Source organism: Epargyreus clarus, unplaced genomic scaffold (genome assembly GCF_041222505.1).
Source record: "Epargyreus clarus isolate Ecla_fem2 unplaced genomic scaffold, WU_Ecla_fem_2.2 ptg000021l, whole genome shotgun sequence".
NCBI lineage: Eukaryota > Metazoa > Arthropoda > Insecta > Lepidoptera > Hesperiidae > Epargyreus > Epargyreus clarus.
Genome location: NW_027332228.1, coordinates 14284156 through 14309364, shown reverse-complemented (window position 1 = coordinate 14309364; position 25209 = coordinate 14284156). Strand labels below are relative to the sequence as shown.

Here is a 25209-nt window from a genome sequence, read left to right as displayed (position 1 = left end):
AAATAAAACACTAGTTTGTCCTCAACCGACTTTATTAACCCAGAGCCCACCATATAAAACAACATCAACTTAACATCTATCACAGCGAAATTCACAATAAACATACAATGCATAAATATTTTTGTGTATTTTATGAAGGTACATATTTGTCATAAATTATACCATACGGTTCAGTTTCAGGGGAAGTAGCTTATTAGCTATAACTTAATAGCTGTGTTTTTAATATTCCTTATAGCTTATAGCCTTAAAGGCTATAAAGTATTGATTAAAGTTCAAAAAATAAACATACGTAAAGCATCCCATGATCACAAAAACTCCTTTAATTTGTATAATTCGTGTTAATTTTAATTTAACCAAAATATAGAAAAACGCCTTACAACACAGATAACAATAATTATCACATAGCAGTTGACAATAGCACATACAATTTTGTAAGTAAACATTTTTGTTCCAGCTATTCAAAAATGAAAAAGAAATAGATTTGAATCATTTAAATACAATAAAATTATTTTTATTACGATAACAATCGATAGTACACTCATCCTCATCAAACAATTACTGTATTATATAAATCCATTATTTTGTCGTACTTGAAACTTACGTCTACGGCACGACGCCCCATTTTATGGAAAAAATAAAATCCGACAAACGATTTATCAAACAGTATGATAAAATAATTTTGAATACCATCTAGTATAGTATTACAAAGAATACCATATTTATTTTTAATATTATGAGATGTCATGAAGCGCTATGTATTCATTGTATTATTATTCTGTATGTATTAAGCATAATAAACTATTTATGCATGTTTACAGGATTCTCTTTTACAGTATATGTTAATATAAAATTAATATACTTATTACACATTTCATTGATCCTTAGGTTTACAGGTAAATTGAGCCGAATTACGCATATTATTAAAATAGCTTTTAATAGAGAAAATACATTTTAATAAACAAAATGGACGTAGAATTCACTTAGGTATTTTTTTGCAACTATTCTTACAACTCTATATGACTCTGGTATAACTAGGAGTTACTACATATTGAAATAGAAAACCTGAATATGTATTATATATGAATTGTTCTAATTTTCATACAAAATATCGTTTTTTTTTAATTAGTAACTATAGTTAAAATAGTATGATCATTTAAGTAGGCTTATTCCTTCTATTACATACATGGATTTTATTTTACTTACTTATACAAAAGGATCAAATTTTAGTAAACTAATCACTTGGTAACTAGTAGTTGAAATTATGATAAGGTACATTGAATATTCTATAATATTTTATATTACATAGGTGATACATTTTAAAATAAACCAGAACTACTTATAGTAGGACAGTGGGAGAAAACCATTTAATGGTGTTTACTAAGTGTTTCTATGTTAAATTATTCATAATATATTAATATGCAATTTGTAAATAGTGGAACCTAATTTTGAACTTTGAACATCGTGGTCCCAAATCTTTTAAAACATCGCCCGAAGGACTTATATTTCCGACAATATTTTTCATATCTCATGTTGGGAGCAAAAAAGCATTTCTTTCGTTACAAAAAGGAAATGGCTTGTTCTGTATTAAGAGAATACTTTATGTTAAGGATTTTGGTGTTAATTCAACAAAATATAATTTAAATGCGAACAAATTACCCATAATAATATCACATTAGAATATTGGCGAATAATTTGTTATACTTTTATTTTTACAATTGTTAATATTACACTTATTTTTGCGTCGATACAAGTCGTGGTATTTAGTGTTAAATAGAATGGGAGTAATTTTACATAGATTTCGTAACGTATAACAATATATCAAGTTTAATATATTCATGAATAAAAACTTGAAATGTTATTTGATATTGATTGTATTGCGTTTTTTATTAGCACATTTGTTCACTCATTTCTATTTCGTTCACAATGATTTTAGCTTAAAATATAACAAGTTATTATGTTATAACTTTATCTTCAAAGATTGTCTCACTCCAAGAAAAGCTACAAAAATACCTACCGCAGAAAGTTATTACCCAAAATTATACATTTAATAACAAATAATGTTACGTACAATAATTATTTGAATAATTTGTCCTCACATTACTTTTGCTTCTATCCTTAATATTACTTACACATATGAAATTGGCTAACACATCGGTTTGCGCCGTGGAAACAAAAAAGTATTTATTTCGTTCGCTATTATTTTAAAATTTTAAAATATTAAAGTTTAAAGTTGTGGAATTTCGGCCATAAATTTCTTCTCACGATACTTGTCGAGAGTAATAAGGAAATTTATCAGGGCATCATACTGTATAGTATATATGAATTTACTATGCTCCTATTATGCGAATATTCTATCAAATTTGAAAATAAGTCAAAATTTTGTTAAAAATGATATATAAATTCAACATAATATATTTTTAGTGTGAAAATAAACATATTAGATACTTTAGCGACTTTATTTTTTTTAATGATTTATTTTAATAAATAAACAAGAACAAAACTGTTAAGTGCCATTTTCTTCGAATTTAGACCACTGAATGAACTTATCCAACTAAACTTTAGTTAGAGTTCTTAGTTCCCACAGCGCAGTACCAGGCTATCATAACGTCAGGTGTATGTACGGACATAACGAGCCGAACTCCTGCGTATCGTTGTCGAACACGTAGCCGCCGCGCCCGTCCATCTGCAGGTATTTGGTAACTATTAACGAGTTCTCAAAAAAGGTTGGAAGATTTAAGATCATTTTCGATTTTTTAGACCACCTCGAACTATTTAACTAAACTTTAGTTTCTTAGTTTCCACGGCGCAAGTACCAGGCTATCATAACGTCAGGCGTGTGTGCGGACATCACGAGCCGAACTCCTGCGTGTCGTTGTCGATCTCGTCGAACACGTAGCCGCCGCGCCCATCCATCTGCAGGTAGTGGTCGTGGTGCTTCCACAGCGACTTGCGGTGAGACACCGTGAACAGAGATATGCCCATCTGTTGGAATGGAGAAGATAACAATTTTAAGATTACACAGGCATGAAACACAGTGGGAATAGACAAGATATATATTTTCAGGTTTTAAAGTGTTGACTTGTTGCTAAGTTTGAATATTGACTTTTCTAAAATATATCACACTACACAAAAAAAAATCAATTATTTTTTCCAGCTAAATTATAAATAGTCTTCTTTAGTATCTAGATTTTTGTGTTTTCGTAAAGACGAATATGTAATGATACATAAATAATATTTAAAGATATATACATGGAATCCACAATATAAAGAATCCACGTGTCGGTGTGGTAGAAAAATATTATTTACTTACTTAATTATCTACATATCCTGGTTAGTAAACGGAGCTGCTTGATCTACTTGTATTATTATTCAAGTAAAATTTTACCTCTCTACAATATTGGTACATCTGGCCTTCTACGTCGACGGACACGGCGCTCGTGCATTCATCCAAGATTGCGAATTGTGGTGCGTGATAGAAGAGTCGAGCCATCTGTAATTTTTTTTTAGAAAATAACACATAAGTTACTGGACTTTTTAAGCCATAAAATCATTGTTTTTTAGACGGGATTGAATAACAAAAATATATTTCACTGTGAATAAGAATTTAAATTTACTAATGTAAGTAACTGCGTAGTTATAGTTGGAATTTAAAAAAGACATTACTATAATTTACGTTTTGTTATTTTTGTTAGATCGGCGTCGAGCCAAACAGTTTTCTTCAAAGCAAATAAATTAACGATGGCATCCTTTGTTAAATAACCGGATGTATTCTCTACTCCTGATGCGTTCTACTCGAAATATTTCTTCACTTTGAATTAAAGGTATATGTGCCACGAGTACTATCGTGTGCAGCGTTTACATACTCGTCATTGTTCGGGGATATACTCCGCAGATTATTCACGAGTCTCATAAAAACAGTAAACTCGTGTCAGTGGCGCCCTCTACAGTAACCCCACTAACCGCGATCCTCTGCTTCTCGCCGCCGGAGAGCACGTCCATCCAGTCCTCGACGGCGTCCCAGCCGCCGTCGCGGTTCACGAGGTAGCCCAGCTGCACCGTCTCCAGGAAGACCGCCAGCTCCGCGTCAGTGCGACCACGCCGGAGCATCTCCTCGCGGGTTTGCGGGTAGATCACCTGCGGAACACGTGATACTCCGTTTATATACAGACATTAAACTTCTCAGACACGTACCTTAAAGGCTGTGTAATTGTGTAATTGTGGCCTTGTGGTTGAAACTCGGCCTGTCGATCGAGGGGTCCGATTTTTCGAAATTATGTGCATATTACAAATTAGTTATCACGTGCGTTAGCGGTGAAAGAAATCATCATGAGGAAACTTGCATCTAGAAAAAAGTTCTCATAGAAATGTGAAGTCTAGCAATATGCACTTAGCCAGCGCGGTAGACTATAACCTAACCCTAATTTTGAGAGGAAACACGCGCCCAGACGCGGGACAGTAATGAGTTTCTCTTTCTAAGAGGATATCTGTGCCCCCATCCCTAATTTATTTTTGATGTTATTAATCATTCCTTAGCCTTATAGGATCTGGATCTGAGTGTGAGTGAATCATTGCACCCAACACACATAAAAAATTCTAATGTTATCTATGAGCACAGTGAGTGTTATTATTGATGTAAAACAAGAAATAGCTATAGCATAATCACCTGATCCCTAAACGTGCCGAGCGTCATGTAGGGCCTCTGTGGCACATAGAACAGCTTGCCCTTGGGCGGCTTGGTGAGCTCGCCGCCGAAGATGGGCCACAGCTCGCCCAGCATGCGGAACATCGACGACTTGCCGCAACCGTTCGGACCGCACACCAGCACGTTGATGCCCGACCTGGTATGAGAATGAAAGAAAAAAAGAATAAAAGAAAACATGAAAACATTTTTTAAATATCACTAATCTATGTACTATGTTATGTAAGTACACCAGACAAAAACAATACAATATATACAATACAATACAGTACAATAAACAATGAAAATAATAAAAAAAACAGGATAAACAAATAAATATATAATGTCTATTTGGAGCAGACGTACTTTCATGGACGAATGGGTATTAAAAAGGGGTCACACTCAGTTTATGCCACGCATGTATGAGGTGGAAACATAATATATTAAATGAATTATTATAAAAACATAAAGCTGACTGTTTAAAAATACAGTCTATGGTCGACAACGACAACAATAGTTTATACTTTTAAATCCAAAGGATTGTTAAAGCCAAGCGAGATTCTTGAGGTTATGAGACTATTATTAATATATTATACTTAATTTAAGATACTAACTTGACTTCAAAGCTGAGTTCCTTAATAAGCACGTCACCGTTAGGCGTGACGAGCGGTACCTTGTCGAAGCGGATGATCTTGTCCTGGTAGATGATACGACCCGCGCCAGGCGCCAGGATCATTGGTGGTATACCTGGAATATCCACATAATTTTATTTAAAACTAGATTTTGCTAACAATTTCGTCCACGTGGTGGAGTCCGCGCCAAACTTCTAGTCCGCTCTGAATATAGAAATAAATCGCGTTACCATAGCAAATCGTACAGTTACACCTGCTCGCAACAACTTCAGAGCGGACTAGCAGTTTGGCGTGGACTATAATAAACAATTGTTACTATACTGTTGGTAATACAATTGGCGAATCATGTCCTAAAAGTCAATTAATTTTTATTCTACTGTCCATTTTTTATTTTGAAAGGAATTATGAATGACTGTGTAGATCCCTCTTAGTTCTCATTTATTTATTATTTCTTATATATTTATTATTTATAACAGCTTTCACCATTTCCATTCTGGTTATTCCTGTCCACCATGGTGCGTGTATAGTTCCCCTTATTGACATCTTCTAGAGCGTTCTTCAGTTGAGTAACACGAGCAGTGAGGCCAGCTAAGCGACTCATCTCTACCGGACAGCACATACCAACCGATACTTTCCACGACTTTGACTAACATTATGTACACTCACCATTCTCATTCTGGTTATTCCTGTCCACCATGGTACGTGTGTAGTTCCCCTTATTGACGTCTTCTAGAACGTTCTTCAGTTGAGTAACACGAGCAGTGAGGCCAGCTAAGCGACTCATCTCTACCGGACAGCACATACCAACCGATACTTTCCACGACTTTGACTAACATTATGTACACTCACCATTCTCATTCTGGTTATTCCTGTCCACCATGGTACGTGTGTAGTTCCCCTTATTGACGTCTTCTAGAACGTTCTTCAGTTGAGTAACACGAGCAGTGAGGCCAGCTAAGCGACTCATCTCTACCGGACAGCACATACCAACCGATACTTTCCACGACTTTGACTAACATTATGTACACTCACCATTCTCATTCTGGTTATTCCTGTCCACCATGGTACGTGTGTAGTTCCCCTTATTGACGTCTTCTAGAACGTTCTTCAGTTGAGTAACACGTGCTGTCAGACCAGCTAGGCGACTCATCTCTCTACCGGAGAGAACTAGTCGACCGATACCCTCCGCCATCTTGACTAACATACGACCGTATGTGTAGTAATGCTGAGGACACAAAAGATAGATTATTGCATATTGATTATTGCAATCGTCGTCATCAGTATTTTAATGTGTATCAAGGTAAGATATTATTCCATTAAATGAAAATAATATTTCCAAAATATATTGATTGTATTAAAAATGTAATATAACTCAAACAGAATTCCCACTTAACTTGTTGATTGATAAGTCCTACTGAAAGAATTAATTAATATATATTAAGTAGGTATATTAAAGTTGAAGTTCATTCCCAGTAGTGATCAGATTAATTGACCTCGTGAGACATTATTATTCTAGTAGTTTAACTTTATAATAAATGTATATTCATTTGAACTGTTGAGAATAAACCAATCATTCAAACAGAAATATTAGACAAATAATATAATGTATTATAAACAGAATTCTATTTTACTCCTTATCAGTTTTATAAGTAAGTCATATCTTACCCTGAATCTGTCTTGTTCAGTGCCAGTCGTCAACAAATTGTGATTTTCTACGAAGAACGGCCGTGACACCGCATAGAAACCAACTGTGATGGCTACGTCTATAAAAGAAACATTTTAGGTATACTATTTGTATAATTGATGTTACAAACAGGCGTACGAGATACTTGATTGTAAACGGTTATTGCCACCCATGAACATGTGTAATCAACGCCAAGTAGAAGTGGAGTCCTGTCTGAGGTTACAAGAGAAAGGAGTCACAATTTCTTTAACTCAGAGAGTGATTGATAGAGAGAAAACAAATACCCATCAATGCAAGATTAATTGATCATGGACTCCATGACTTTCACTATAAAAGACATCAAGACATAACCAGAGAAGATATTTTCCACGCTATTGCATCATTTATTATATCAACAATGTTAAACCTCATAACAATATTCAACTTGATTATTTTCATAGTAAAATCTATACCAATAGAACCAATGGCAATCATGTTTATAATAGCTTACATTTGGCAACGATATTGTCGATGAATCCCATGCCGACGCGGAAGTTGAGGAAGCTCCTCAGGTGCCGCGTCAGCTTGTAGAAGCTGGCGAGGATGGTCAGCTGCTCGCGGTGGTTGCCCTGAGAACGACAGAAATGTTAACCACACATAGACTTATTCTTTCACCAATAAGCAGGGTGGAGGACTGTAAGCTTTTCGCACTTATTGGGTGAGATTTCAGCCAAACGCAAGCCTATTGTAATTTAAAAAAAAAAACGTAGTCCAGCAGTGGGATATCAAAAAATTGAGTCATATAATATAATAGTAATGAAATATTTTATTCTTTATTTTCATGAAAGCTATATAGGTACATTTTAATATGTTTTTAAACTACATAATATATATTTCAAAAACTTTATAAAACAATAATAATGATTATAACTAAAGTAATAGTAATATAAAAGAATTATAATGTATTTTACTGAGTCACTTATTCAATAAATAACGCCATCTAAGGGTTCAATTTCATCTTCAGACATAGAGCATGTAAGATAAATAGTTTTCTCCTATACAATGTATCTTTATGTACATTACATATTTCTATCTTCTATGTGCCGTAACACAACTGCGCATACAGGGTACGTAGCTGTCAAAATATTGTATGGAAATATATGATTTTATTTCCCACGGCACGTGCCTTAAACTTTCAATGTCTGTAGATACAAACATATAAAAACGACATTATAATAGACATATTACAAATAGACTTGCTTGTACCCAGAATGAAGTTAACATTAAAACGTTCGCCAGGCTGCTATTATATGAATAATAAAGACATTACTGTATAAAATCTTTTTCTGCAAATTTATTTAATAAATGGCATACATAGTTTAATAAATAAAATAGAAGTGATTTATGTCATATTTCAATTAAAATATAAAAGTATTTAAAATAAAATGCAATTTTTATATAATTACATTACATTTATTGCATAAAATTTGTAAATAAAACTGAAATTTCGATTCGTTGAAATGAAAAGTTAACGAGCTATATTCTTTTATGTAATTATTTTTATATTCTTAATATAGTTTTTTGTTAAGGTCTACTATAATTGTGCAATAAATGTCGAAATTTGACCATAACCGATATAGATAAACAAGGATTTTAATAGATAAAACAAACAAATATGGTTAAAAACCAAAAGAGAAAAATGTAACGAACTCTTTATATCGAAGATCACACAGCAGTCGAAAATCGACCGTAATCATAAACTTAATTTTATTTTTCCATATTTATATTTATCGTCCGTCCATGCTAGCGTCCAGCTAATAATGAAATAGCTATCAGAAATATCAAAACAAAAAATAAAAGCTTGACAAACAAAATAGAAACATGTTCTTAACAGGTTTTATCCAATTTATATAAATTCTGTCTTATCCTATTCATTATATATATATTCCATTATATTATAAGTGTAACGGTCTTAAATACCGTAAAATTAAGTCATAAAATGAAGCAAAAGAAGGTTGGATGGATGACCACTAGTGGTGTCCGTAGATCGAAAATTGGTTGAAACCATTTTATATTTATAACGTTAAACAACTTACTTGATAGAACGCAATTTCTTCAGAGTTAGTGATAAGTCTTGAATTGACATATCTGAACTCTCCCTCTAATTTCTGCTCATGGACGGTCATGCGCGCTGAAAACATATTACTTAATTTAATTTTAGCTTAGTAATTGAAATGAAACCATAAATTACAATAGATATTAAACTAAAAGTTGAAAAGTTGAAAGTTGAAGGTGGTAGAACCCTTTGTGGTTCGACTCCGGCGGCACCACCGCCACACCTATTTCTACCTAATAACAGCAGTGTTAGGCACTGCTGTGTTCCGGTTTGAAGGGTGTGGTAAGGGAGACAGACTTTTCCGAGGCGTTCCAGCTTAGTCCTCAGGGGTAGCGGCGCATCTGTGGCCGACCTCAGGTAGGAATATCTAATCCTATCTGGGGTTGATTACAGATGTCCATGGGCGGCAGTAGCCACTTACCATCAGGTGGACTGCATGCTCGTCTGCTACCCTTATATTATAAAAAAAAAAAAAAAAACTGAAATAATCAATCTATACTAATATTATAAAGAAGAAAACTTTGTTTCTTTGTTTGTTTGTAATGAATAGGCTCAAAAACTACTGGACCGATTTTAAAAATTCTTTCACCATTCGAAAGCTACATTATCTACGAGTAACATAGGCTATATTTTATATGAAACATATTTGATAAATAGATTTTGAGGCGGTACAAAGTTTGCCGGGTCAGCTAGTTTATATAATAAAGTTTAATAAATGTTTCCGCAACATTTAGGTACACATCTATTAGGTATGTAAATTGTAGGTTAAACATTAGTATATTTTAACAATAAATTCACCAACAAACTAAACAAAAGGTATATACAACTACACTTTTACCGATACTTAGATAATTTCAGAATATATTACTTTAATACATTTACACCAGTTCACGATAAAAACCCGTTATTCATATTCTATACAATTTATTAACGACAACACGTTTTATCACTTGAGGATAATACAATCATTGGAAATTAGGAAAGTAATTATTGTAGAATCATACTAATTGTAGCAGACGAACGAAATTTGACCATAATTAAAAGAAGTGTGGATTTTTTTTAGGAAAGTGGTAGTACCCTCTGTGGTTCGACTCCGGCGGCACCACCGTCACACCTATTTCTGCCTAACAACAGCAGTGTCAAGCGCTGGTGGTTTGTAGGGTGTGGTGGTGTGGGTGTCCAACCTCAGGTAAGACACTAATCTTATCTGGGGTTGATTACAGACGTCCATAGGCGGCAGTAGCCACTTACCATCAGGTGGACTGCATGCTTGTACCGGACAAAAGGAGATATCACTCGATAACTTTTTGTTTATGTCTATTTACATAGTGTAATATACGTACCGGTCGGTCGTCGGAGATACGTCAGAAACACGCCCGATACCAATAGGTACGCCATCATGATGCCGGGTGTCTGTAAAAAAAATTATGGCGATTAAGCTATTGCAAACAATAAGTAATTGCAATTAATTTGATCAGTTCTTTTTATTGGTGACGAACTCATTTGGCTTGCCACAGCCGAAGGTATATATTAATGTCGAAAAAAGGTTTCCTATTTCTGAAATTCTGTCACCTAATGGTAGATCACGTATGGAGTTCGTACATCGTTTAAGATTTTTGAGCAACGTAGCCTCCTCCACTCCTCCTCGGATCCGGTTAATGGTTTGTTTGTGTTCTTAATCCTGTTTCCCATGACCATTTAACATGTGATATGCTTGACATTTGAATTCAATCCAGTACGAAAAACAATTCAAAATTTCACTTACAAAAACCCACAAAATAAATATACCTACATGGTATAACGGTACCTTAATGCGATTAAATTACCGTAACTGCTAATAATTACTACGATTATGGCACGAATGTAATTAGCAATTTTAGGTATAGATTAATTGAAATAACAAAACATTTAATTATTCCCAAATTGGTATACTGGTACATATAATCATGGTTCTAATAAAGTTATTCTAAAGCGATGATAAGCTTTGAAATGTGCGATTAAGACACTCAAAACTTTCTAGCTTAGTCCTTAGGTGCATCAAGCCATATGTGATCCGTCTAGTACTTTAATCCTTTTTGGACTTGGTTACATGTGTCCATGAGTGGCATGAACATTCACTAACAAGTGAACTGAACACTAAATTTTTCTGCTACTTCAATTTTCCAAAAAAAAAAAAAAAATCTGCTGATACCCAATTGTGTCTAATCACCGTCGCCTATAGAGATTTACATCACTAAATTACCGGTAAATTTACTATAAATAATTATATACTTGATAGCGATAGCCTATTAGTTAAGAAACTCGTCCTCTTGATCGATGGGTACAAGGTTCAAATCCAAGGCAATCCATCTGATTTTTCAAAGTTATGTGCGTATTACAAATTAATTATCACTTGCTAAATGGTGAAGGAAAACATCGTGAGGAAACCTGCATACCTGAGAATTTATAGGAAAAAATCTCAAACGTATGTGAGGTCTACCAATACGCACTTGGCCAGAGCGATGGACTATGGCCTAATCGTTCTCATTAGAAGAGAAGACCCTTGCCCAGTAGTGGGACAGTAATGGGTTGATGATGATGAATAAAATAATATACTTACAGAAGGTCCCAAATTAACAGTCAGTCTATACAAGTATATAGAAATATCTAGCAGAGGCTTGCTGATGTTGCTGTAGAGATCGATGACCGTCTCGCAGAACTTGTCTATATCTGTGGTGAGCAGCTGGTCGGCGTTCGATATCCGATTGTCCAGATTGGTCACTTTGTAATATGTGAAGCCTCTGAAAATTAAATTAATTGCCCATGTTATACATTAAAAGATACTAGAATACATGGTAGTATTTATAAGTTCTCGAACGGTTTTATTTTTGTTATAATATAGAAGTAGCCAACGTGCATGCAGTCCACCTAACGGTAAGTGGCTACTGCCGCCCATGAATATCTGTAATCGACCTCAGACAAGATTATTCCTCGATTCCTACTCGAGGTTGCTATTTCTGAGGACTAAGTTGGTACGCCTCGGAAAAATATGTCCCCCTTACCACATCCTTCAAACCAAAAAACAGCAGCGCTTAACACTGCTGTTATTAGGCAGAAATAGGTGTAGCGGTGGTACCGACGGAATCTACGTAATAGGTAGGTATATTATTAAGCATTATTTGATCATAAAAAAATGAATCATATAAACTGTTTCGTGACTTTGCATTAAACACTTGTTAATTATACGTTATTATTCAATGTACTTTGTACTTTAACCTTATGTCAATACTATCTGACAGTGTGAATGCAAATGACCTATCGACTATGTATGGTAAATGTAGATAAATGAAGATTAACATATTTATACATTTATTCTTGATTTCAGATAACGGCATGTTTTCAGCTTCAGTTGGTTGGACAAGTATTTCTATTGTATAATAACGGAAGGTGGTAGAACCCTTTGTGGTTCAACTCCGGAGGCAACACCGCCTCACCTATTTCTACCGAATGAAATCAGTGTTAAACGCTGCTGTATTCCGGTTTGAAAGGTATGGTAAGGGAGACATACGTATCGGTAGCAACTAGCAACGCATCTATGGCCGACCTCAGATAGGACTCTAATCTTATCTGGGGTTGATTACAGGTGTGCATGGGCGGCAGTAGCCACCTGCCACCAGGTGGACTGTATTCTCGTGTGCTATTTAAAAAAACATCAATAAGAAGTCAATGATACTAAACTAGAGAATGTTAGTCATACGATCATAATACAATTGTTTGAATGACGTCCATGGTTATATAATGATTAGATAATATGTATTATGATGATAGTATCCAAGGTTGATTATTTAGGTACATTAAGGACAGGAGAGTTTATTCAATTTTGAGGGTGGTTGAAGAATTGTATAATTCCTTGGGAGTTCTCACGTATTGCTTTGTAGTACAAGTACAATTTTATTATGCTTATTAACCAAAGGTTATTTATTGATTATAAAGAGTTAGAAATCAGCATTACAGATTCATAGGTTATGTAAAAAATCTTTTTAAAATTTATTATGTTTTAGATGATATTTTGTATGATTGCACTATGGAAGATATTATTGCATCTTATTACACGCTATATGTAGACATCCGATAGTAAAGATAAAAGTAAATAGCGTTTCATATCCGTGAAATTAATAAATCGTGTTCACACTATTGACTCACTAATTGATTAAGACAATAGTAGTATTTTACAAAAAAAAAATGTTGGCGATGTCTTAGCCGATTAGATGGTTAAAATAGTATTGTGTGTCGTATGTATGATGTTTTGTATTAAATATTGTAAGTGATTATATAGGTACTCTCTGAGATATATCAGTTAATTTGTCATTCATCATCATCAACCATCAACTAAATTCTTTATTTCCTTTCTCAGTGAAGATCATTCTCTAAAATATATCACCATAACATTTCATCACTGAATCCTTTTTTATTGTAATCACTAAGACTATCGATTAACAAGTTACTATGACTGGGCACCAAAAATAGTTTTTTTTCAACAGCTAAATCGATGGGTCCCATGTATATGGGCCAAAATGCAAAATTACAACTTTACAGGAGAGGCTTCCAAAGTTTAAATTTACTATAACTTCAGATTGATAAAACTGAAATTTAAGAATCTTTGCTTGTTTGCTAAGAGAACTATCCTCCTCATTTATACTATAGTATTTTATATATACATTTATTAGTTTTTTTTTTACGTCACATTGGCCTTGTACGTTCGTTTTTGTTATAATTATTTTTCTTTAAAAACACCCTAAAAGGGCCAATGAGTCATATTGACCTTTATACGCGTATTACTCTAATTAGCATAAAGTATATATATATTTTTTATTTTTTACCCATAATATTTGAAGTAATTACAAAGGTTATCATCGCTATTTTCTATAACATCGTCGTTTTCATAACCTAAATCGTTTTTCTGTGCACTGTTATTTTCATTTCCCAATGCCAAATTCACTAAATTCCGACTTCTATACAACTTAGCGCGATAATTGGATGACATATTTTGCTTATTAAACTAAATTGTAACCCAAAAACAACAATTACATTTTGTATTCGTCACAGTGCGGCAGTTGCTCCGTTCAACGTATAAGTGTCAAAGTATCCAAACCAATCCAAACCATAGGAAAAACGCGGGGGAACTCCCCGCGTATAAGTCTCTAGCTATTCTTAGGACATAGTACGTTTAAATTCATGTTACATATGCCGTTATACTGTGATAAAAAATCGTGTTTCTATGCAGAAATCGTTTTTTTTTAAAAGCTCATATAATTAATTATATCGATAAGATGCGTTTACCATAAAAAAGTCAAAATGGCCAACTTGTTAGTTTGGCCCATATACATAGGACCCATCGAAATATGTATCAATGCCAGGTGAGCCAGGCCCCGAACAAATGCCTGCCTTTTAAACAAATTGGATGCCTTTTAAAGAGTCGATTTCAAAACTATCTACTTACCCATATTATCCACTTTATTTCGTATTTGAGCAGCTTCGTGGATTTTTGTAATATACAAACTTGAAAATTTGGTGACAGTGAAAGGTGTACGTAATATTCAAGGTAAAGCAGCGTCTCTTGCTACATAAAAGTGCAATAATCACGTCATTAACGTAAGACTTGTTTATTTTTGAGAAAATACTTACTTTAAGTATTGCTGATATAAATGTAGAGAGAGGTTTGTCCGTAGCCTCAGTTTCACTTCCCCAATGCTCCATTTGAGAACGTTATTTACTAGAGATATCTGCAATAAGAAAAATACATACTTATGTAAACTGCACGAAGACATTATAATATTAGAGTTTACATTGATCTTATTTGGTATTTATATATACCAAATAAGATCAATGTAAACTCTAGTTTAAAAACTAACCCCCACGGTAAAATCGCACAAGGAAAATCATTAATCCTGATTCCTGATGATCCTGGTGAGAATAATGGGATAAAATTATTTAAATCGTGTATTGTCATCGGTTCTTGATAATTGTTTCAAATTTTAAATTAATCGGACCGTTCAAAGTGGGTAAATATTCGAATAAATATCGAGATATAAATATCGAGTTCAAAGATTCCGTTACTTACATACATACAGATCAAGCTAATAAAAGCGTGGTAAAAATAAAGGTTTTGCTCATAAGTTTTGCGAAATTAGTGGCATAACCGCTTACAATTGTAAACGGGACTGTCGCTCGTAGACATCCGTATAAGCTACATCTGCATGCTCATTTGCTACTTCATCATTAAAGAAAATACAGGTATTTATTTATCTATTCATGTCATCATCAACCCATTACTGTCCCACTGCTGAGCACTCCCCTCAGAATGAGAAGGATTAGGCCATAGTCCACCGGGCTGGCCAAGTGCGTAATGGTAGACTTCACATACCTTTAAGATTTTTTTTATATATCTCTCAGGTATGCAGGTTTCCTCACGATGTTTTCCTTCACCGTTTAAGCAAGCGATAATTAATGTCTAATACGCAAATAAATTTGAAAATCAGAGCTGTGTGCCTGGGACTTGAACCTCTGACCCCTCGATGGAGAGGCTGCGTTTCTTAACCACTAGGCTTTAACTGCTTTTCTGGCTATCTATTCATGTGTTATTCCAAAATACTGCTATTACCTAATCCGAAATGTTTGTGCTTTATCACAAAATAGTCGACAGACTTACCAAAGGCATCGCCATGAAGAATTGTGTCAGTAGTTTCCGGAACTCCGGCAGATTCATTGTGATGATTGATCTGAAAATAGATTAACTGGTAAACAATGACAGCTAAGTATGATTTTCGGGCTCTCACTTTAGAATTCCGGTATTCACATCCATCCATGTTCAATTCAGATTTTTTGATACGCGTTTTAGATATTAACTATAAGGTAAAGAACTATAAGGTATAAGAAACTATAATGTGAAAAATAAATGGTGAAAAATAAATGTCTACGTTTTCTAAATAATATATTACAGGGGAGTTTTAATCAATCCATGTTGGATAACCGCCTAAAGTTTAGGCTCTCAAAAAGTAAAATATTTAGGGTTGGCTTGCCAACTTGCCTAAGATCTACATTTTCTCCTGGGAGGACATTTCCGTCCACGCCCAGCATTCAAAGTTAATGATAATATTTAATTTCGTGAGTAGATTATATCATGTTGATATCTTGGAATTTTATTTATGTTTATGTTATTTAATATTAAATATATTTCTTTTACTATCTATTACATTAACAAAAAAATAATGTAATTAAATGTGAGCTGACGAAAATTAACTTTCGAAAAGTTTCAGAAATCCTATTTTGTAAGAAATATAATGAACTTATGACTTTATTTTGTTCCATATACATACTTATTTGTACAAATATACACTTACATTAAAGGAGAAAAAATGGTATAATTAGGATATTAAAATTCACGTTAGTTAAAGTAATTATGTAAATTGTTAATATATGTGCATAAATGAACACTAATTGTAATGATTACCGTACATATTTGTTTAGATTCATGATAACCACGAAACAGACAACTCTACATTCGGTCAATATGTCTCTATATTCCGTCAATATGTGAAACGGAGATTCACAATAATAAAGACATATAATATTTGAGTGTATTATAATTACATATGTCACAGAAATATACCAACAAATTATTTAAAAGCGAGAAAGTCTCAAAAAACTCCTATAAAAAGGGCAGTAGGTACCGATACTTCTAGGTACGATGTATGACTATTGACTGGTCGTGACAGAACTTTTGCCCATTATTAATAACCAATCTATCCATTTTTTTCCCAACGAAGATCGAAATTTCCAGTGGGCGGAAATTGGCAAATTTGAACATTGGTGGGCAAAGTACTGCATAGTTTGACAAAACAAATTAAGTACATATAAAATTTAACTGTAACTGGTATATGCTATTTTTAATCTTAGAATATGATACAAGCCCTAGGTACAATTATTAAAAACCTATGAAAAAGGGAGCTCTTTTTATAATTCAAATACATAAACAACGAGCTTTTGCCCGCGGCTTCGCTCGCGTTACGAAGTAATATTTTCATCCCCTATTTTATCCCCTTGGGGGTAGAATTTATCAAAATCCTTTCTTAGCGGATGCCTACGTCATAACATCTACCTGCATGCCAAATTTCAGCTCGATCCGTCCAGTGGTTTGGGCTGTGCGTTGATAGATCACTATGTCAGTCAGTCACCTTTGAGTTATGCATATTTAGATAGGCAACGCAGTCGAATGAATTTGGTACCTCTGATCGCACAGACCTTTGCTCTCTTTTGCTTGTCAAGCCACTTTCTTTTTATTTGTACATTTTGGAAAGCTTATGATTAGGGCCGACTTTCGACCACGAAGCGACCTCCTATATTTCAATCTTTCATTAACGTCAATTAGTAGCTAGTATAAAAAGATGGCGGCTGTCCATGTTGAGCCATAGCAGTAACATAATACATTTCCTCACATGTCGTTCATAATCAGCTGATTATTGTGAGGCGATTTTATAAATAACCAAACCGGTACCCACGGGTTTTGCTGCCGTTAAGTGTAGACCAATAAATGAATGGCTTGAACTTATATTAAGGTATATCTAGCACCTATAATTTTCGGCAATGCTTTTAAGATATTTGATTCGGAGATGTTGGGTAATCACGCTGTCTAGTTGTGGTGACAAAAAAATTACCTAGGTTTTTATTGTGGATGATCATTCCGTCCCAACTTAGTTCTCAAATGTAGCCAATACCACTACTATATGAGATTTAATGATACTGACTCTATGAGATTTAATAAGATTTCTAATGAAATCTAGCGGTCAGTGAGACGGTTTACGTTGAAGTGTAATCAGTAATGAGTAATGATCGTCGCATGTATGTGATGTTGTTTGTTTTAGACACATGAAAATATTTTATAATCTCATATGTCTATGTATAATCTTATTGTATTAAACTAATTCAAAATATAGCAAGCATACAGTAAGTTACCAAGGACATGTCTATAATCATAAGATAATTACTGCATTTTTTATAAATTTTATACGATACATTTCAACATTAACAAGTTTTTGCTAAGAAATTATCACAAGGCTAACGAGAAAAAACATAGACCTGACTACTCGCGTGGCGGAGCGGCCACCATACCGGTTTGACGCGCAAAGGGTCCCGGGTTCGATCCCCGACCAAACAGATATCTAAATGATGTTCTGTTTCTGGGTCTGGGTGTTTGTGTGTTTGTGTATTTGTGTATGTGTGTGTCCATGGCACCCACGACACGAGGGAATCCTAGTGTGGGGCTGTGAGTGTAGAAATCGTTTATTTATTTATTTATAGAATTGATCCGATTTATAAAATGATAAATTTCTTTACAATTTTGACGTGATGGTGTATTATGGTCTAAGCTGACTCTAAACCATGGCTAAGTCTTTCAATTACCATTAAATTAGACGTAGATAGATGAAAGGCTCCAGCTTACAAAGTTTTGAGATTTTTAATAAAGAACAACACATTACATGAGGGTTCCAAACGTAAGAGGACATCATGTTAAGTTTGAATTTTATCTGTATTTTTTCGTGAACATTATGTTCATGTTTAACTACAAAGAGGTTTACGAGGTGGCAGACCCTCTTGTGGTTCAACATTACACCGCCCAACATTTTATGCTTAATAACAGCAGTGTTATTAAGCAAAGAAGCAGAGTAGAAAGAAAGAGCCGCTGGTTTGAACGACTTTACTAAGTCGTTGAAAATTTCATTAAAATAATCCATCCATTAACACATTACACCTACATACATTAATGTAAAGCTAATATGAACTCGTTATACATAACACTTTCTATGTGCGTCTACGTTTTTATGGGTGGATTATAAAGCAGTCTGACAGGATCATCGATCGCCATGTTATATTCTTTGATGAGTAACATAGGTATCAAAGGTTATATTGCCGACGCATGAGATTGAAGATGGACTAAACAGTAAATTTAAGTGCCTCAATTTAAAATTAAAAGTTTCCTCATATTATTCGCGCCTTATATTATAGCAGTGATAGCCTAGTGGTTAAGAAACGCGGCCTCTCGATCGAGGGGTCCGAGGTTCAAATCCCAGGCACGCACCTCTGATTTTCAAATTTATGTGCGTATTAGAAAATAATTATCACTTGCTTAAACGGTGAAGGAAAACATCGTGAGGAAACCTGCATACCTGAGAGATTTATAAAAAAAAAAATCTTCAAGGTATGTGAAGTCTACCAATACGCACTTGGCCAGCGCGGTGGACTATGGCCTAATCCTTCTCATTCTGCCCGTAATAGGTTGATGATGATTCGCGCGTCTAGATGTCTTACAGAACAGTTAAGTGTACCTACCTATGTCTCAAGTTTCACAACTCATTAAATTGTTAGTATAATAACTCTGAGTTTTGAAACATTTAGCACATAAATTCATTATATACGCATTTATGTAGTTGCAAACATTTACACAATAACAAGAGTTAATGCTTAGTTTTTAGAGTTCCGTATCCAAACGGTAAAAACGAAACCCTATTACGAAGCCTTCGCTGTCTGTTCGTCTGTCACAGGACTCTATCTCCTGAATCATAATAGATGGACACTTGAAATATTTACAGAGTATGTATAAGAGTGGGCGCAATAACAAAAAATAAATGTTGAAAAGAAATGGGTGTCACATACAAGAAACCGTTGACGTTTTTTGATGTTTTTCGCTTTATCTATTGGTCCGTAATAGGTAGACAGTTCAAAATTTCACAATACATTTACTTCAATGGCTGCTATAATAACAAATACTAAACATAAATAAATATGAAGCTGTTGGTGGTACGGAACCCTCCGTGAGCGAGTTCGACCTGCACTTGGCTAATTATTATAGATAAACACTTTACACATACTTACAATGGTCTTTATGCCGTATAATTTATGATTATGACACTTCTGAATACAACGGTGAAGACGAAAACATCATAAATACCTCACCAATAACCACATAGTATACAATTAATTCTAGTTAACTTGTAGCAATTTTAAAGCATAAGGTATTTTTTTATAATATAGGAGTAGCAGACGAGCATGCAGTCCACCTGATGGTAAGTGGCTACTGCCGCCCATAGACATCTGTAATAAATCCCAGATAGGATTAGATATGCCTACCTGAGGTCGGCCACAGATGCGCCGCTACCCTTGAGGACTAAGCTGGGACGCCTCGGAAAAGTATGTCTCTCTTACCACACCCTTCAAAACGGAACACAGCAGCGCCTGACACTACTGTTATTAGGCAGAAATAGGTGCATGGCGGTGGTGCCGCCGGAGTCGAACCACAAAGGGTTCTACCACCTAATTAATAGTTATGTACTACTTGGTTATATATCTCATTAGTTATAATCTAAAATCGCATTCCGATGCACTTTGCGCGTGTAAAATTGATATTACCGTTATTACATTTTATTACCCTGAAAATAATTTAGTATGCACTGCAATTTAAATTATTACTTCTAAGTATTTCAATTTTGTTCAAGTCACGTATGTCTAGACTACGGATTATATACATTTGCATATGCAAATGCATAAAACTATATTTAAAGTGTTAGGTATTGCATCCTTGCATTCCATTTAGTACTTTTTCATTGATAATGCATATTTCAGTAGTTATATGTGATAAGCGTGTTGTTCATAAGGTTTACACGATTGATGTAAGATGGTTCCCATTTCCCGTGCAATAAGTAAATAATTGTACGGTCATGTTTAAGCTATTTGTGTCAACCATAGATTAGTACTAGAAAATGTGCCCAGTTTTGAGAATTGAAATACTTGCGTAAAAAAGTTTTGCCACGTCTCCGTGCTAAAATATCCCTAAAATATTTGAAATAATTATTTATTTATTATGTAAATTCATGTAAATTACGCAGTATTAGTTATTTATTCGTAAATTTTCTCTAAAAATGTTTTTATTTGTCAAGAATTCAAAAAAAGAACTTACGATAATAAGCCATTTGTGGCTTCATTCAATTTCAAGGCGGCGAAGTATCTTTACTAATCTATAGTGTCAACACTGGTGGAAGACACTTGACAAATATCATATTTTCTAATTAGCAAAAAAGTTACAGGTCCTGGTAAAGATTTCTATTACTCAAAATCCCTTTTTTTTCAGTACAAAAATTATTCAAAAACAAAATTGGATGCTTAATGTTAATAAATTCTGATAAGCCGTATATAGTATTATTTTGATAGTGCATATTTGCACGCCTATGCATTCATTTAATCCGATGTTTACAGTTATGTCATATCATTTTAAAAAATCTAACATTGAACACAGTGAAAATATTTAAAAAATGGATTCTCATATTTTGTTATAGTGCATTTAAGCATATGAACTTAGATAGGCTTGGTCTAGATGTATTTAGATATCCAATTAGTTTGCTTCTTGGATGGTTCTTTATCCGTAAAAGAAGCAACATTTTTATTTTACCGTTTTCATTAAATCTTACATGTGACTATCACATGCATACAATGACGAATAGTAAACCTTTTGGATTTCAAGTACTTCTCATCTACATACCCATTTACATATGAAAATAAAACTAATGGCCATATAGAGGTAAAGCACTTAAATCACAAAAAAATATTGAAAATATTCATTAATAATTATGCACATACAAATATGTATAATTTAGGAATGCGAACATTAGTACCAAGTTTAAGGTCACTATGCTGCATAATAGTTTCCTGTTTCGCTATATAGCTGCAGGTACTACCCATAAGTTACGAGAAAAAAATCGACTGACTTACATGTGAGACCCATAGATATTATTAGGCTGATACCCCAGTTGTCAGGAGTGGCAATGCAAGAGTGCCCATGAAATAATTCAATATGGTAAGGGGCTTCTCCTGTACAGATTGAAAAACACTGCCCTAGGTAACTATCTAGGAGAGTGTGCAACTATAAGTAAGCTAAGCACTTCCTTTATAAATACAATAATTAATTTAAAAAAAGTGTGGAGAGCATTGTTTAAAGACTCCAAAGTACCCATTACAAAATATAAAAGTAATAAAATCATATAATGAATGAAATCACTAGAACAAATTAGATACATTTGAAATGCATAGAAACTGTAAAAATTTCCACTTCACAATTATAAATCATTCACCTATTTTAACTATTCTTACTTTACACTGAAAATTTAAAGGTTATGGCCCTACATTGTTTGTTAATTGGCTGCTACGTAGACGGTAATCCACTGTTACTTACAATGTTTGGAAAAGTCGACAATTGTGGTTACTAATATTTTTAAAACTAAATAAGAATAAAAATTTATATTATTTTATCGCATCTTACGAAATCAGATTATGAAAAACAGTTCATACGAAGTGACCATCGTATTCATTAAAATTATTAACGCATCTGTAATTAGCTTTAGGTTTTAGTTTTTGTTAAAATCGGGCTTGTTACTCCTTTCAGCATTTTTCGCTAATCCTTATAGTTTCGGATTTGGCCCTGAAGGCCTATTTGAAAAATTCACCCTGTATATGTATGGGCAGAGGTCACTTAGCATTTGGGATACTGCATGCTTCCCAAAAAAGGAGGAGTGTTAGCTAAGGCACTATGCAGTAAAAGTAATAGTTATAGCAAAGCAAGTACATACATAATAATTGTATGACCATTAGTATACTTAATGTCATTGTGTACTATTATATTGTGGACATTCAAATAACAGGCAAAGTGCCTACTTTTCCTGTGCTACAAGAGTGCATGTTGTGAAGAGATTGCTGGAAATCAACCCTGATCATGAGACCAGCCAAAATCTTATATAAGTAAAGTCTAATGTAAAAAAAATGTGTTATATGAGAAACTGTCTTACCCTTCCACCAAAGTAGTGTGTTGTATCAACCACAAATCGCACATGGTCCTTGAGATCAGGGACAATGCTATCAACACCATGAAGCCGCTCTCCTTCGTCCATAGACCTGGTATCATGATCTTCCATAATGCTTTTAGTTCTGCAAAGAACCTCGCATCCACTGCTGCCCTTGGAGTCTTGTTGTCCTTGTCTTTGATCATGTACTGGACTCTCTCCTCTGGTGATAGTTGACCTGGCCTCCCATTTTTTGCTTTACTAAAAAAAAATATGTTTAACCATAATATAATTAACGAAAAAATAAATAATAATAATAATACATTAAAAAATGAAGTTTGACCATAATTAACTTTTAAAATGATGTATCATACTCTTTTGTTGTAGAATGAATAAGGTTCAATCAGGAAGAAGACCATAGACCAATTAGGTCTAACTTTTATATAATACTTTTATTTTTTAAGTGCATATTAATTTCTATATTGTTTGTTTGTAGTGTCTTTTGATTTAAACTCCTGTACCTTTTAAGCTTATCTATAAGACCAATAATGAAAAATTGGTTGGAGGTACAGTCATTGAATCACTGTCCCATTGCTGGGCATAGATCTTCACATAAAATATGACAAGTTCCCATAGTTCACACTAGTAAAGTGTGAATCATTAGACACACTTTACACACCTTTAACTTCATGGAAAATTCTTGTTCATGTAGGTGTCCTATCTAAGATTTTTTAAAGTAACTGATAACACAGGTTCGTGAACTGTAAGGAATATATAGGTCAATGTCTACATGGTTCTATATAAAATTATTTAAAAAAAAATTTCAACACAGACTTGTGTAAATAATTTATAACTGAGTTACTTCATTTCTATATTTTAAATCAATTGATGCTTGATAATTGTTTTGATTGTTTTTTGCTAATAAATCATAGTCAACGTCACTGTTTTTTGTGTGCAGACATTTAAATGAATACCTAAAGTAATGAAATGGTAAGCTATTTGGTTATTTTCCACTCAAAGCGCAAGCTTTATATTTATGAAATGATTTCAGTATTTTTTTCTATACTAATGATCAGATGTTGACAAAATACTTCTTTATTTAGATCAGGGTTTAGGTAAACATATCAACCCCAATGTATTTTAAATCTGTTTGTACATAATATCTATTGTTGAATGATACATTAAAGGATTTATAAAGGCATCTTGCAAAACATATTTATAATAAAAGTTATAAATAAATTCTGTATGTTATTAAAGTTATAATTATTTGTAGAAGAAATAATTATTAACAATTATGTATCTTCCTATTTACAGATAACTTATGGGCAATAATACTACATTATATTTACGAAATCATAACTACTGGATAACTACTTAGTTTATGTATTGTAAAACTTTTTTAAAATATCAGACTACGATTTTTACTACAAAAGTGAAAATGAAAGAGGTAAATTACTTAATTATCATATGCACAGTCATTCAGACTCATTACCGTATTAATACATATAAATCAATAAGTGAACGGATTCCCATGTCTGTATTCTGCTCTTACCTTGACTTAATCGAATTCCTTATTAACCAAGCACTTAAAGCCGCGCTTGCTGCTAAAGCAATTTTAATATCTGTCCTTGAGGTGATTTTACTGAAGTTCGGAGCCATGGCAAAACACTAAACAGTAAAACTTGTACGATCTCTAATTAACGAGACACATTATACACGACCGCACCACTACTTCACACTAACACCACTGAAATGTGATTTTCAATTAATTGTACAAAATGAGTGGTTTTAATTATATACTTCGTTAATTATCTTCAGTGACGGTATAAACCTGAATATTTAATTACTAATTTAACATCGCACGATCGTCACTATCACATTCGTTTCGTCAGTGTGATTTTGACATACATGTCTTTCATCCGTCATACGTCATCCTATTCGTGAAATGACATGATAGACATTTTGAAATAAGTGTTGCCTTTTCATGTTAACTCTATTATCAGTTTTAAAACAGAAAAAAGTAGCATAGCATATTTTTCGAATATAACATTGTATTGTAATATAGGTATTGATTTTACATTATGTAATTATATAATACTTAAGATTAGATTCATAGACAATATTTGTCAAAGAACACAGCGCAATATAAGTTACTATACACCAAAGAGTATATGTTATACTCTTTGACACAGAAACGGTATCTGTGTTTGTTTTATCAAAGAGTATAGTAACCTTGTGATCGAAGATAGTAACCTATG

At 33.7% G+C, this 25209-nt stretch overlaps 1 protein-coding gene across 1 annotated transcript; it reads right to left on the bottom strand.

The window, feature by feature from the left end:
* Nucleotides 1-1871: 1871 nt before the first annotated feature.
* Nucleotides 1872-24872, bottom strand: Pmp70 (ATP binding cassette subfamily D member Pmp70). Its single transcript, XM_073084316.1, has 15 exons — nucleotides 24504-24872; nucleotides 22958-23212; nucleotides 15778-15847; nucleotides 14754-14851; nucleotides 11689-11869; nucleotides 10433-10502; nucleotides 9070-9164; nucleotides 7485-7602; nucleotides 6976-7073; nucleotides 6343-6535; nucleotides 5293-5425; nucleotides 4664-4838; nucleotides 3961-4134; nucleotides 3386-3490; nucleotides 1872-2982 (listed from the first exon to the last, which is right to left on the bottom strand). Exons 1-15 carry the CDS (start codon nucleotides 24608-24610, stop codon nucleotides 2848-2850), a joined length of 2007 nt encoding a protein of 668 aa, XP_072940417.1. The 5' UTR covers nucleotides 24611-24872; the 3' UTR covers nucleotides 1872-2847.
* Nucleotides 24873-25209: the final 337 nt, after the last annotated feature.